This window comes from Stegodyphus dumicola, chromosome 8 (genome assembly GCF_044657685.1).
Source record: "Stegodyphus dumicola isolate Sdum_Otavi_A_Nest chromosome 8, ASM4465768v1".
In the NCBI taxonomy this organism is placed as follows: Eukaryota; Metazoa; Arthropoda; class Arachnida; order Araneae; family Eresidae; genus Stegodyphus; species Stegodyphus dumicola.
Window position 1 is genome coordinate 144,685,755 of NC_140775.1, and position 14,411 is coordinate 144,700,165.

General features: G+C 32.0%; 1 protein-coding gene across 8 annotated transcripts in view; it reads left to right on the plus strand.

Annotated features, from left to right (window-relative positions):
- LOC118187631 (tight junction protein ZO-3-like) overlaps positions 1-14,411 on the plus strand; it is a 369,809-nt gene that overhangs the window by 284,287 nt on the left and 71,111 nt on the right. For all 8 annotated transcript variants that reach the window (XM_085822533.1, XM_085822530.1, XM_085822531.1 and 5 more), the window contains one exon: positions 7,251-7,298. In XM_085822533.1, coding sequence (XP_085678659.1) covers positions 7,251-7,298 — 48 coding nt within the window. The remainder of the gene's footprint in view (positions 1-7,250; positions 7,299-14,411) is intronic.

Here is a 14,411-nt window from a genome sequence, read left to right on the forward strand (position 1 = left end):
TAGCATTTAATTCCGTTCAGAATGAAATGTTGTTTAAAAATATGTTGTTTTCACATACTTAGGACTCTGAAGTGTTGTAGAAAAAGAAAATATGTACATTTATATGTATATTTGCGACGTAATTACAAACAAAATATTTACACTCGAACGCGTCAAATCCCATAGAACTCAATGGTAAATGACCCAATGTTTTGGTCACCACGTAGGGATCGCCGTTGCTTCAGAGCAGGGTACAGAGAAACTTGTTTAGGGTGACTCCATCTTACTTCCTACCTCCATGGCTTGCCAAGGATGGAAAACATTTAATTCTAAAATGTCGTAACATCAGTTTGGCGCCCCTTGGATTCTGCGCCCGGGGACAGATGCCCCCCTCTAGCTACGCCCGTTATTAATATACTAGATTAAATGCATATATTAATATGCTGAAGCGTGTTACCAAACTGAAGAATGTTGAAGCAACATTATAAAAACCAAGCGTGTGACAATCAGTAGAATATTAGATTATTACATTTTCAAACGTTTCTTTGGATCATGTGAGGCTTGGGTGCGTGCGTCCTGGGAAGTGGGTGTTCCGCAGCTGCCTCCAACTCGTATTAACCGCGAAAATGTTTGTAAAGATGAAAAACTTCTTTGTCCGCAACAGGCACGCCTATTCTGTCTGACTCTCGACGCACCGACCTTGAGAAAGACATTCCTTTTGATGCAGGTCTCAGGGTCGCAGAAAGGGCTCAGTCAGCTGGGTGCCGATTTCAGATACATTTATTTATCCCCACGAGCCAGCGATAGGATACCATTCTGTAACACGCGAATTGTTCAGCTTGATTTCAAGTTTTTTACGGCGAATCTGCGAGCGGAGATTTTTTTTCGAGTACTTTTTCTGACAATTATTCTATCATCAAAAGTGAATTGAACAACTGTTTGTACCTACTGTTGAACAACTGTTTGTACTGTACTGAACAACCTGCATTTAATTTCTTAAAAAAAGTGCTTAACTAATGCTTTCTAATTTTTAATTTATTTCTGGATTGCAATATTCAGTTCCCTTCTTAAATTAAGGAGGGGGAAAAACAGGATTGTGGGGATTATGGGAATAATTTTTGGCCTCTTCAAAGCCTGCCCTGTGGGCTTGTGAAGCTGTAGCGTATAGCAATGTATATGTACATATGTGTTTATTAAATGCGGTTTTCGTAACTTTTCTAGCTCACGTTTGTAAGGTTTCTAAATTAAATTTGATGCCCCATATTAATTGTAGCGTTTACAAAGTTTAGGTGTTGGGAATCAAACCTTAGACGACCTGCTTCGAAGAGGCGAACTGTCAAAACTGATAGCCGTCTCCCCTTAATTTCTGTCTGAGGTTTGGCGTCTGAGAAATCGCTGTACTTAGTATAGTATCTCTTTGCTCTTTCGTATAGTATTCCTTCATAATGGAAAAGGTGGGATTTCTGTTTATGCCTACGTCCTAGCGTTAAGCTCCTGATTTTAAGAGGCCTCAAAATTCATGTAATCCTGTTTTTTTCTGTATACAGATAACGTAGGTAGGTGTTGTAGAGCCCCGATAGAATGATGTCCCTAGATCTCCAGAGATGCATCCCATAACCAATCACATTTTCTCAAATTTAGTCATTTCATCTAAAGTTTACGCAAAGCAAGGGTAGAATTTTAAAGAATATAAAATTTGATCATTCTTTTTTGTCAGCCAGCAAGCCAAGATTTTTATAGTGTTGTTACCTTGCAGGAATTTTTCTTTCTGTCTCTCTATATACAATGATAATATAAATAAATGAATAAATTCATGATGTTTATGGAGCAACAAAAACTTAATATTGTAAAATAATAAGTCGAAAAGAACAATATGAAAGAAATCCAATGGCCAATAAAATATTATTACATATCTCGCACCATCTGTTTAGGGGTTGGTACCACAAGAAAATGTAACAAGACAGTCATTTTTCTTATGTACATAGTAAACAATGTAATAAAGTGAAAAGTGTTAAACAAATTAAGCAGAGAAATATAATTTAAGATTAAAAACGTCGCCGTTCTATTACATTTTCTCGTGGCAAGAACCGCATGAAGATATGTCATCTTTTGATAGCATTGGGACATCACCGCAGTGCCTGGCCATCAAGAACTATTTTCATCGAGAAACAGAATAATTGCTTACATGCCACAACGAAATTTTCAATGTAATTGAAAGTTATAGCAGCAACATATGTGAATTTGTAAAGAGGCTTTTCAGAAATTACGTCTCGTAAATATTATCGTCACTGAAATAGAAGCAGAGCTGCGAGTTGGTGAGTAGAAATTGACCACAGTGATAAATCATAACAATTGAAAGGTAGCCTGGATAATTAGGCAAACATAGCAATCAATAAAATACGACATAAGAAAATATGAAATGTGATACTTTGTTTTTTGCTTTTGATGTTTCTTTTATAATGTTTTCTCTTACGGTTTATTACTTTACAGTATTAACTTCTTGATGTTCCGAAAAGGTTAGAATGTATTCATTTTATTTATATTATTATTACTGCAATAAATTTTACCGTATACTTAAAGCATGTAAATGTGTATTGATGTGCTGGTTCATTGTTTAGTTCAAGGTTTTATTTGAGCTTTATTATTTTTATTTCAGTTAATTTTTTTCTCTTTTAATACATATATTGATATACTAAGAGCACGTAGAAGTGTATTGATGTGCTGGGAGCTTGATTTATGTGCGTAAATGTGTAAATACCGTAGAAATGGTTTTTGTTAAACAGTATGGCAATAGATCAATAATATGGGCATTACCTCTGTGTTGAACAATTGTATAGACTGCACACATAGTATTCATAGACTCCAACTACTACGGATTCTCCGTAGTTTCTACGGAAATTCATGAAAAACTACGAGCTACGAAAAGTATGGAAAAAACTACGGATTTTACAGAAACAAGAGCAGGAGAACCAGTACGCAAAACGGAACCAACTAATTCATCCGATGATTGGCTGAATGCTCGTGTTATCATATATCACGTGTTGAGTGCGTTCCTAGTTTTGAAGAATTAGCGAATCGTAGATCAGTAACTCCAACCGTTAACGACTTATCAATAGTTCCACCCAATTGTCTGTCTCCCAGGTTCCTCGCTGATGCGTGTTTAGGCTGCATTCGGCTGCATTGTGTAGTTTACGGCGAGAGCTTAGCGTGTGTCTTGTGAACTGTGAATCAGGTGAAAGATTTTTAATCATAATGCTGCCTCGAACGAAGAAGCCAAAATTATCAAAGCAGAAGTTTAAAGATTCATATTCTTCAGAATTTCCATGCATTAAAGCGTCCGAAATTTCTGTGAATCACGCACACTGCAGTGTATGCAACAAAGACTTCTCAGTTGCTCATGGCGGAAAAGATGACTGTAAACGGCATGTGTTTTCTCAAAAGCATATAGAACTTGGCACCGTAAAATCTAAAGAAATAACAAATTTCTTAATAAAAGATGATGAAACAGATCCTATAAAAGCCGAATGCTATTTTGTTCGTTTTTTAATTGAACATAATCTACCGCTTTCTGTTTCGGATCATTCCAAAGAGCTTTTCAAAGCAATGTTTCCGGATTCTGCCATAGCAAAAAAATTTAGCTGCGGTCATACCAAAACTGCTGCTATTGTGAAAACGCTTGCAGAAAATACTGTTGCTGATATTATAAAATCAGTGTGCAGTACATCATTTTCTCTAAGTACTGATGGAAGTAATGATAACAATGATAACAAACTGTACCCATTGGTTATAACATACTACAGTAAAGAAAAGGGAGTGATAATTACTTCATTGATTTCTATTTTAGAATGCACGAATAATACAGGAGAAGGTATTTTTAATTGTATAAATGAAAACTTTAAAAACAAAGGTTTAGAATGGAAAAATTGCTTATCATTTTCTTCAGATAATGCTAGTAATATGATTGGAAAGTTTAAAGGTGTAGCATCATTTATCAAAATGCATCAACCAAGTATAATCACCCGAGGTTGTCCGTGCCACCTCTTGCATATAGCTGCAAAAAAAGCTACTGAAAAATTAATTGGCTCAGAAATTGAAATGTTGATAATAGATATATATTTTTACTTGGAGAAAAGTTCGAAACGGAAGCATAGCTTCAAAGTTGCTCAACAAATTTTGGGACAGAATGCAAAATCTCATAAAATTTTGAAATATTGCAGTACGAGATGGTTGTCTCTTTTAGAATCTATAACAAGGATTTTGGAACAGTGGGATGCTGGTATAAATTTTTTGGAGATAAACCAGATAACAGTGAGAATGAAGGAAAGAGATTGCAAAACATTAAAAAAATTTTACAGTCACCGACCACCAAATTGTACTTGTTATTTTTGAAAAATACTTTGCCTTTGTTTATAACAGTAAATATTAATTTGCAACAACAAGCTCCTAATATACATAAATTGAGAAGAGAACTTTTTGAACTTTTAATGAATTTATTTGTTAGATTCGTAAAACCATCAGTAATTTCTAAAGAAAATGAAGATGTTACTCTAACGTCTATTCCATTTCAGAAGTATAGTAAACAAAAAGAAAATGAAAATTTAGTGATTGGTGCGGAAACAAGACTATATTTAAAAAATGCCAAGTTGAATGAAAGTGAAGTGAAATCATTTTTCAATTCTGTGCGAGCTTTTTTTGTAACTGCATGTTCATATATAATTGATAAATTTCCACTGAGTGATCCATTTCTAAAACATGCTGAAGTTGCTGACATCAACTTGAGAACTGAAGTCTCATTTTCATCTGTTCTTTACTTGATGAATACTTTTCCATCCATTATTGATGAAAAATGTCTTAATCAAGTAGAAATTGAATTTTCCATGTATCAAGTAGATGATTTGAAAGAAATTGTAGATTTGCGTATTGATATAGCATGGGGAGAAATTGCCAAATTAAAAAATATGAATGGGTGTATTAAATACAAAGTATTGCCTTCTGTAATGCTTGCTGTCTTAATAATACCTCATTCAAATGCAGCTTGCGAAAGAATTTTTTCTATTGTTAAAAAAAATCAGACGGAATTTCGACCAAATTTAGGTCTTAAAACTCTTGAAGCAGTTTTGATTGAAAAAATAAATATGCAGGCAAATGAAGAACTGTGTTATAAAAAAACATTCTCAAAATCAGAACTTAAGCTTGCTAAGCATGCTACATATAAATCTTTGCATTCATAAATTATGCGTATTTTGTTTAATACTTATATGTATCATTCTTGGTTATTTAAATTTTATTTCCCTGTAGAAATCATATCCAGAATAAAGATATGATTTATAGCTTCTGATTTTTTCTATGATTAGTAGTGATTTGAAGTACTTTTTATTAGTGAATGCTTGAGGAGTTAAAAGAAAATTTCTAATTAAATGTGCATATAATTTACAAGGTATATTTTTAATTATTCAGTTTTATATGTATATGGATTTTAAATGTAATAAAGTTGATTACAATTAATTATTAATTTAAAATTAATGAATGGTTAATTACAACATACGCTACGCGCACATTTTCAAAGTTGTAAAAATGTCGTTCGCGCGTTGACTACTGACAAGGTTTGCTGAAGGTTGGAGTCTATGAGTATTTAAGCGGTTTTACGTATCTTGGTAAACCGCATATTTTCTGGGAAAATTATTTTCTCATTCTTCTGTTGTCATGCCGATGATTCTGAGAAGTGTAACCTCAAAATAAAATTTCTCTAGGAAAATGCTGTTGCGAGCATTGCATGACAGCTTGAAAATTATTGTAAATTTTTCATTGCATAAACTAACTACACTAACGTTTTCTTGTATAACTCTAGAATATTTCTTCTCGTTTCTTTTGAATATCTGAAGCTGCGTACGAAGATCACGAACTGATGGCTAAAGAAATCCCTATTCAATTATTGCCACTACTCAAACTATTTATATATATAAATATCTTTTTGTATCCTACTGGATAGGCATCGTGTGTTTCTTTGTTCTGTCATTATATAGTGTAGGAGAAGCTATTAAAATTCAGACTGCTAAGTGACTTATAATAATCTGTATAACTCTTCTAGGTAGTATGCTACCTTTCCATATTTCATGAGAAATTTTATAGTCTGATAAACGGATTAAAGTTTAAAAATTCAAATCACAAGGCTTCTTACGTTGAGAACTTGATTACTGCTAGGTCCACAAAGTCTTAGCTTAGAGTCCTAGGTTTCAGAAGGTCCCAAAATCACCTTATAATTTCCTCATAATCCTGGCCCTTCCCCGTACAAAAATAAAGAAAGTAGGCGGTTTTTAACTCCTGAAAGAAAATTTTGTCCAAGACTTCAATTTTAATCGACTTGTGCTTACATCAAAGTTTTCTGTTAGGTACGGAATTTTATTTTTAACAGCGCATAGTCATATTTTCATTTTTTTTCAAAATGGTTATTACACTGCGAATGTAAAATGAAAATAGTTTTGCCATTCATTTAATTTATTTGAAATAATCATCAACTAGAAAATGAAAGCGAAGACTGAATATTATACGTATTGCAATTAGATGTTTTGGAAAACACTGTTTTAGGTATTTAGCTCGAATTCAAACACAGAACAATCGCCATCTTATCAGCATGGTAAAAATTGTTAGTGGTTGAGAATTTAAAACAAAAGGGAAAGAGAGTTTATTATGTTCGAGAATGTTAAATGACTTCATTTCTGATGATTCCTTCGTCATTTAATAGTCGGAAAACACGTTTCACTATTTTGCATATAAATGAATTCCGAATGAAACGTTATTCACGCAATTAAAAAAAAAAATTAAACGCAGTTGAAAAATAGACGGTAAAAATGTATGGCTCTTGCATGATTTTATAGTTAACAACATTCTTAATTTTGTTTTTTAAATGTACGCATCCTTAATTGAATTAAGAACTGGAAGGGTTAACTCAGCATTAAGTTGAAACAAAGTTTCGCGTGTCTATTATCATTTATGAAACGTATTTCACTAGTTAATTATATCTTTACTAATAATTCACATTTGCGTCAACTTTCCTGAAAGATGACTGTTTCTTTTTCGAGCAACGCCCTTGGCAGAAGGGCAGAATTCCTTTGTTCTCAGTTGACTTTTGTTCTCTGATTCGCCTCCTTATTTGGTTTTTTAATTGAAACTCATGGCTTAGGGTTCTTTTTTCTTATATGAATCTTTTGATATTTGAATTCCATGCATATAAAGTGTTTTGAATCTAATTTAATGTATCTTTTTCTTTACAGGGAGGGGAACGTGTGGTTTGGGAGTACCATACAGTCACGTTGGCAAGGGTGAGTATTTTTAAAATTCTATCCATTTAGTTTATTATTTCCCGTTTTATGCATTAGTATTCACGGTGCTTATTGTTTTAATTTTTAAGTATGTTATGAAAAGATGTATTTCGGTTTATATTATAAAATATGTGACATTATTAGTTAGGTATTGTGTTAATATGTATTAAATTTTTAGGAAAATTTGTTACAAAGATATTATGCAGTCATTCATTTACCAAACTATAAAAAAATGGGTAAAGAGAATTTCTGAGTTCCTGTGCTTGCATAGGTCTGGAAACTGGGGTACATTCGTTCTTTGACCAATGAATACCAGAGGTGTCTCTAGAGAGGAAAAGTAAGCAGAATATACTGCAGAACCAGGGGCTTTTTTTATAAGTTCTGGTGCTGCCTACATTGTTCTGGCCTTTTTTCACGACATCGAGGCTGCTGAAAGATTGCTTTATTTTTATGAACAGTTTTGTGAGCAACAAAAATTATTTCTCATCTCATGTAAGATGCTTTAAACACAACTTAGCATTCAACATTAGCTACTAATTTAAGATAAACTTATCTGTAAATTTTTCTTGATATCTTTAACTATTCCTTTCACTGGCTACATGGGTTACTTCATCATAGATCATGGCATGAATTTTCGAAATTATTAAAAACTTAACGTATTTTAAAATTTCTAATATTGAGGTAATCTCAAAGTAATACTGATTTTGATTTGCCAGAATTCATTTGCATACAATATTATTCATTCTGAAATTGAAATTTTTATGAATCATTATAATCTTGACACCACGTCCTTTCTTTCGCAACTCCACTGAATTAACATATAACCAATAAAGATAACAGACAGGCTTTGTTGTGCTCAATGAGCAATAAATCAGTTAAAATGTATGGAAAAGTTTTCTTGTGTTGTGCTTTTTGAGTTCCATATGAAAGTGGAGCTGAAAACCATAAGCAACGAATATCGATTTGCACGTCATTGTTAACAAGTAGTCAGGGCTTAATTTCTAAAACTACAAGTGCTTCAGCCCTTTGTTAGATCCTCAGGAGTGAAAAATAAAAAATTAATATAAATAAAATAATAATAGATGAAGCAATAAATAATCAACAATTAAAATTAAATATTATAAATACAAGAAATTAAGTGAACAACGAATGCTTTCATAGTTTATAAAATCGTCCGCGTAGCTTAAAAAAAAAAAAAAAAAAAAGAGAGAGAGAGAATTATTCGCCCCTCCCCTTTCTTAAATTTTTGGTAGAAAAGTAATTTAGAAAAATCAGGCCTAGTTTTCATAGGTGGTAAACCCAAGGAATGAAGCATATTAATAAGATACTTTCGAAAAGTTTATGGCTAAGAATTTCTTATTTGCGTTGCTTGAGGAAGAAACCACAAATGCACCTATACCGCCAATTTTGTCCTGTTAGAAATCAAACATGCGATTAAAATACCAATTGTCAAGCCATAAAGCCCTCACGGCTACTTATATACCTCATGCCATGAATGGTTTCTGGTGTTTATTTTAAGAAATTTAAAAACATTAATAAAATAAAATAATCTATAATTAACATTTAAAATATAAAATTGAAATCACCATCACACGAGAGGGTTTAACAAGTCTGCTTGGACATTTTCGTACAGTTTTCTTTTTACAGTTTTTTTTTTTTTTTTTTTTTTTTTTTTTTTTAAGTCCAAATGGGCAGTTTGCACAGAAGGACTATTAATTTCGCTTTGACATTTTGCGTTGATTCACAATAAATGTCGGTTCACTTTTCAAATTGTTGCCACCAAATATTAAGCCCTGTATTATATTTAAAGAAGTTAAGTAATGAAAAATTTGCGTAAATTTATGTATGTTTCTCGCACTGGGATAAAACAACGGTACCTAGAGCCATCAAATTTTGAATAATCTACGTTTCCACCTGAATATGGGCATCTAGAAACCCAAATTTGGAATTTGCTTTATTATCTATTTCATATTTTTTAAAACTTAACGAATTTTTGGTTAAAAAACTCAACGCTTTCAAAGCGAGCAATGGTAACACTGTACGGGAGGAGGAGGGGGGGGATTATCTCCAGCGCCGCGAGACTATATCGGAAATTCTAAAGGTATGCTCATTTTAAAATTATTTTGCGATATTGCTATTGAACTGAATTTTACGGTTTAATTGCGAAGGACTTGATATTTAATAAATAACTGTAACACACAAAACGTAAAAAAACGCCCCTTTGGGCGTAATGTAAAATCTGAAAACTTTCAGATTCTTTTAATCCAAAGGGGCAGTTTGCCCAGAAGAACAATTAATGTCGTTTTGGCATTTTGCGTTGATTCACTACAAGCGTTGTTTCACTTTTCAAATTGTTGCCACCAAATATTATCGCCCTGTATTATATTTAAAGAAATTAAATAATGAAGAATCTGCATAAATGCATGCATGTTTATAGCATTGTGATAAAACAATGGCACCTAGAGCCATCCAATTTTGAATAACGTAATCCTCCTGTGAATACGGGCATCTGGAAGCCGAAATTTGGAACTTGTTTTATTATCGATTTCATATTTTATAAAACCTTAACAAATTTTTGATGAGCAAACTCAACGATTTCAAAGCAAGTAATGGCAACGTTGTAGAGAAAACACATTTTTATCTCCAGCGCGCGTGAGATTGTGTATCAGAAATTCTAAAGATATGCTCATTTTAAAATTATTTTGCGATATTGATCTTGAACTGAGTTTTGTGGTTTAAGAGCGAAGAGCATGATATTTAATAAATAAAGGTAACACAAAAAATGTTTATATATATAAAGCCACTTTGGTCGTAATTTAAAATCTGAAACCTTTCAGAATTTTTTTATTTATTGTTTTTATTAGTCCAAAGGGATTTGAATCCCGAAGGACTATTAGTTTCGTTTTGGCATTTTGCGTCGGACTCATAAATGCCGGTTCACTTTTCAAACTGTTGCCACAAAATGTTAGAGTCCTGCATTATATTTGAAGAAATTAAATAATGAAAAATCTGCATAAATGTATGTATATTTCTCGTATTGTGATAAAACAACGGTACATAGAGTTATCGAATTTTGAATAACGTAATCCTCCAACGAATATGAGCATGTGGAAGACCAAATTTGAAATTTGTTTTATGATTGATTTCCTATTTTTTAAAACTTTGACGAATTTTTGATTAACAAACTCAAGGATTTCAAAGCGAGCAATGGCAACGTTGTGCAGAAAAAACATTTTTATCTCCAGCGCGTGAGTCTCTGTATCGGAAATTCTAAAGATATGCTCGTTTTAAAACTATTTTGCGATATTGCTGTTGCACTGGATCTTATGGTTTAAGTTCGAGGAACATGATATTTAATAAAGAAAGGTAACACACAAAATGTTAAAAAACGCCCCTTTGGACGTAATTTAAAATCTGAAACATTTCAGATTTTTTCTTTTTTATTTATATTTTTGTTTTTTATTTAGTTAATTTTGTTCCTCTTTTCTGATGGTCTTCCACAAAACTCCGGCGCTTCTAATTTTATAAATTGAGCTTTGACCTAACGGAATATTTAGTAAATGCCACCAAATATGCTTCAAGCAACGTGCAACGAGATTAAATACTGTTTTGATGTTTTTTGTCGCGAGCAACACAACGGTTATTTAAACGCAATTCTTTTAGAGATTTTTTAAAAATCTTTTTAACTTTATTTATAATCGCTCTTTCCGCACTTACGCCACATAAAATTCAACAGTATAATCACAAAATTTTATCGGCAGCATATTTTTAGATTCCCGATAGAATATTGAGCGTTGTTTAAATGAATATTTTAGTGAGTATTACTCGTAATTCTATTTTTAGCCCAAAAGGACTCGATTTGAACACGATTTTGCTCTGATTTGCTTTAAATGCGTCGTTTCACTTTTCATTCCAGTCTACTGCCTTTCAGTAAAATGTAACAAATTTAATCTGTCTGTTATTGGCTAACAAGCTAAGCTATTTAAAAGCAGGAGATGCAGTTCTTAAGATTATTATTTTTTTACATTTTCATCTAATTGATTCAAATAAAGTGCATTAAATGTACGATATATCTTGTAAGGTTCGCCACAAAAGATTGTTTAAAACCTTCGAAAGTCTTTGTCGTACTATTACAGACGTAGTGGTAGCTTGCTGATTAATTTGGTAGGGATTGAACTTGAACTCAGCGGACTTGAATTTAGTATCCGCAGCAATTGCAACCTTACAATCTGATTAAAAAATTAGCTATTTTTACATTATATATTTTTAGAAGATATATAACGCTCCCATATTAGTCTAAGCGTATATTCATTTAGTATTCCATAAAATGCTTCGCTATTCCTTCCACTGAGGCCATCTCTTCTGGTAAATATATACTGATAAACTACATTCAACTTTCAAGAGGTGTTTTTTTTCTTTCTTTCTTTTTTTCTTTTCTTTTTTTTTTTTTCTTTCTTTTTTTTTTTTTTCAATGACAGTAAAAATCTGAATTCTTTCTTTCTTTTTTTTTTTTTTTTTTTTTTAAATTAAGTTTTTATTTTTTTTTTCTATTTAGCATATGTTTAGTTTTCTCAGTATCACACTTTACTTCACACAGCTTTTTACGTCTTTTTATTATTCACTCTTTGCCTTTTTAACTTTATTTATTAAACCTAACTGTTCACACTTACGACTCAGAAAATTCAACAGCAAAATCACAGAAGTTTTTAAAACAATATATCTTTAGAATTCTGAATAGAGTGTTAAGTGTTGCCATACATTTTTTTATATTCGTTATATTATTTCTTTAAAAATAATACATGGGGATAACATTTGGTGGCAAAATTTTTTTATTTGAAAAACGATATGTGTACGAAAGTAGTACGGACAGAAATGTAAAAATAGATGCAATAGGACTTCAGGTGCTAAAAAGGCGAGAAAAGAAAAAATGTAAAGGTAAAACAAAAACTGAACGTTGTGTTTATTTTAAAAATAATAAATCATGAAGACAATACTAGTACATTTTTTAATGCAGTCCTTTTTTTACCATGTATTAACTTTTTTCATCTTACCGCATTGTTACATAAAATGATTTTTCGGAAAGCGACATATAATTTTATTACAGTTTTCATCTGAATAGTGGCTTCAGTTACGTGAAACTAACGTGACATTTTATTCCAGAATTTGATTTAAGAGTAAGCAGTTTAAAATGTAATAATACTCCCGCGTGTTATGTTCCAAAGCTTACTGCGGATATTTAAAACGTAGAATAATACCTAAAATTATGCTTCTGGAGTTCATTTTATTTAGGACTCCGGTATGCTCCAACTAGAATTTACAATATATCTCAAAACTTGATAAGTACCGGAACCGGTGCACAATTTAAGCACTATAAGTAAAGAGTGAAACATTATTTAAGACATATAAAGAACTCTTTTCCGTTGGTGTTACTCAAAAGATGTTTGAATCCAAAAGAAAAACCAGGCCTCGCAGAAAAACCATAATTGCATGGAATGAAAGTTTTTCTCTCTGTATGGTGAATTATGGAAGATGAAAGAAATGGTTTTTATTTACGGAAGGTGAAAGTTTTTCTCTGCATATAATGAATTATGGTTTGTTTTGAATTCTTTGAAAGTAACTTTACCTAAGCTGGTAAAGTTAATTTATTATTAATTATTTATTAATGCAGGTGTCTATATGATAACTTGACACTTTCACACAAGGCATTCCGCACAGCACTTCTTGAAGGGACATGAAATTTTTATCATGTGTAACCAATCACTGACAATAAGTGACACCTCTGTGCAGCCTGTCAAGAAATATCAATACCTTATGACTATTGGCATAATTTTTTTTTAAGCAGCGTCTTTTCTACTTTAACGACTGAGTTCTTCTCGTGTATTTATTAGTTATTCTCGTGTTTTTCCAGTGTGTTTTTTAGTTTTACGGTAACTTGAATTTCACCCTTATTGAAACATCTAACATACGCAATATACAACCTCTATCGGTTTCGCCAATTTCATGTTAATGCAAATTCGCAACTGACAAAAGTAGAAATGTATTCAAAGCAGTATATTACAAGCTCAATTTGCCCTGTGGAAATCAGAACCTGCTCATAATTAAAAAAAATATTGTAATTATTGCTTCCTTGCTCGAAGAAACGGAAGTATTGTAACTGCGAACTACCCACCCTCTTACCCAACTCAGTGAGCTTTTTTTTTTAATTCTTATATATTGGTAAATTGTGCATTTTCTGCTTTAAAAGTGACTGAACTATTTTGTTCTTATGCTTAAGGTTTTTATGCGAAGATTTAATATGCATGCAATAGTTGTAGAATTATTAACAATTTAAAAGTGTAAGTGGCTCTAGGCCTAACGTGGCGGCTATTCGTTAACATTTGAAACTCTTAGTAGTATAGGTATTCAACAAGGAGGATTCAAGTAAGTTGGTGCACCAACTCCAGTGTCTTTTTCCAGTGGGACAAAATTTAACTTTACTTTTTTGTGCACTGAAAATTTTGTCTTCCTACCCTTAGGCCAAATTATTTGTTTTGGCGTAGAAGCTCTAATTTTAATTACAGAAACTGTTTTTAACTGCATTTGATGTTTTAGGTTTTTCTGTATTTTACAATTTTTAATTATAAGATGTTTTGATCTTTTATGTATTTTTTGCCTTGCACCGAAGTGAGAACTAAATTGATTGTATGAAAAATATATCTCTAATAAAATTCGAGTAAGTTTAAATGAAGCGCAGCAAAAAATATGTACTATAATTTGATAAGCTGTACAAGGAAGTATGTGGTTTCCACATCAGATTATTTTGTTTCAGCGGCGATGAAAAAGTTTCCTTTATAATTTTTGCTAGTATTTTGCTGACAATCTCCGGAGCTTAGGTAAAGTGTGAAAAGAAATTACAAATATTTGGAAAACAGATTTTTAAGGGGGTCAGGTACTTCGAAATAGACCATAAAACAGAAATTTTGTTATGCTTTTATTTTAGAATTTGATTTCTTACGAGCAAAACATATGTAGAACAAGTCCTGTGTAAAAATTCACTCTAGAACCTGAGTTATGGTAAAAAAAGGAACTAATTCTAAGCTTCTGCCATTTAAAGAGCTAGGCGGTTAGTTTATA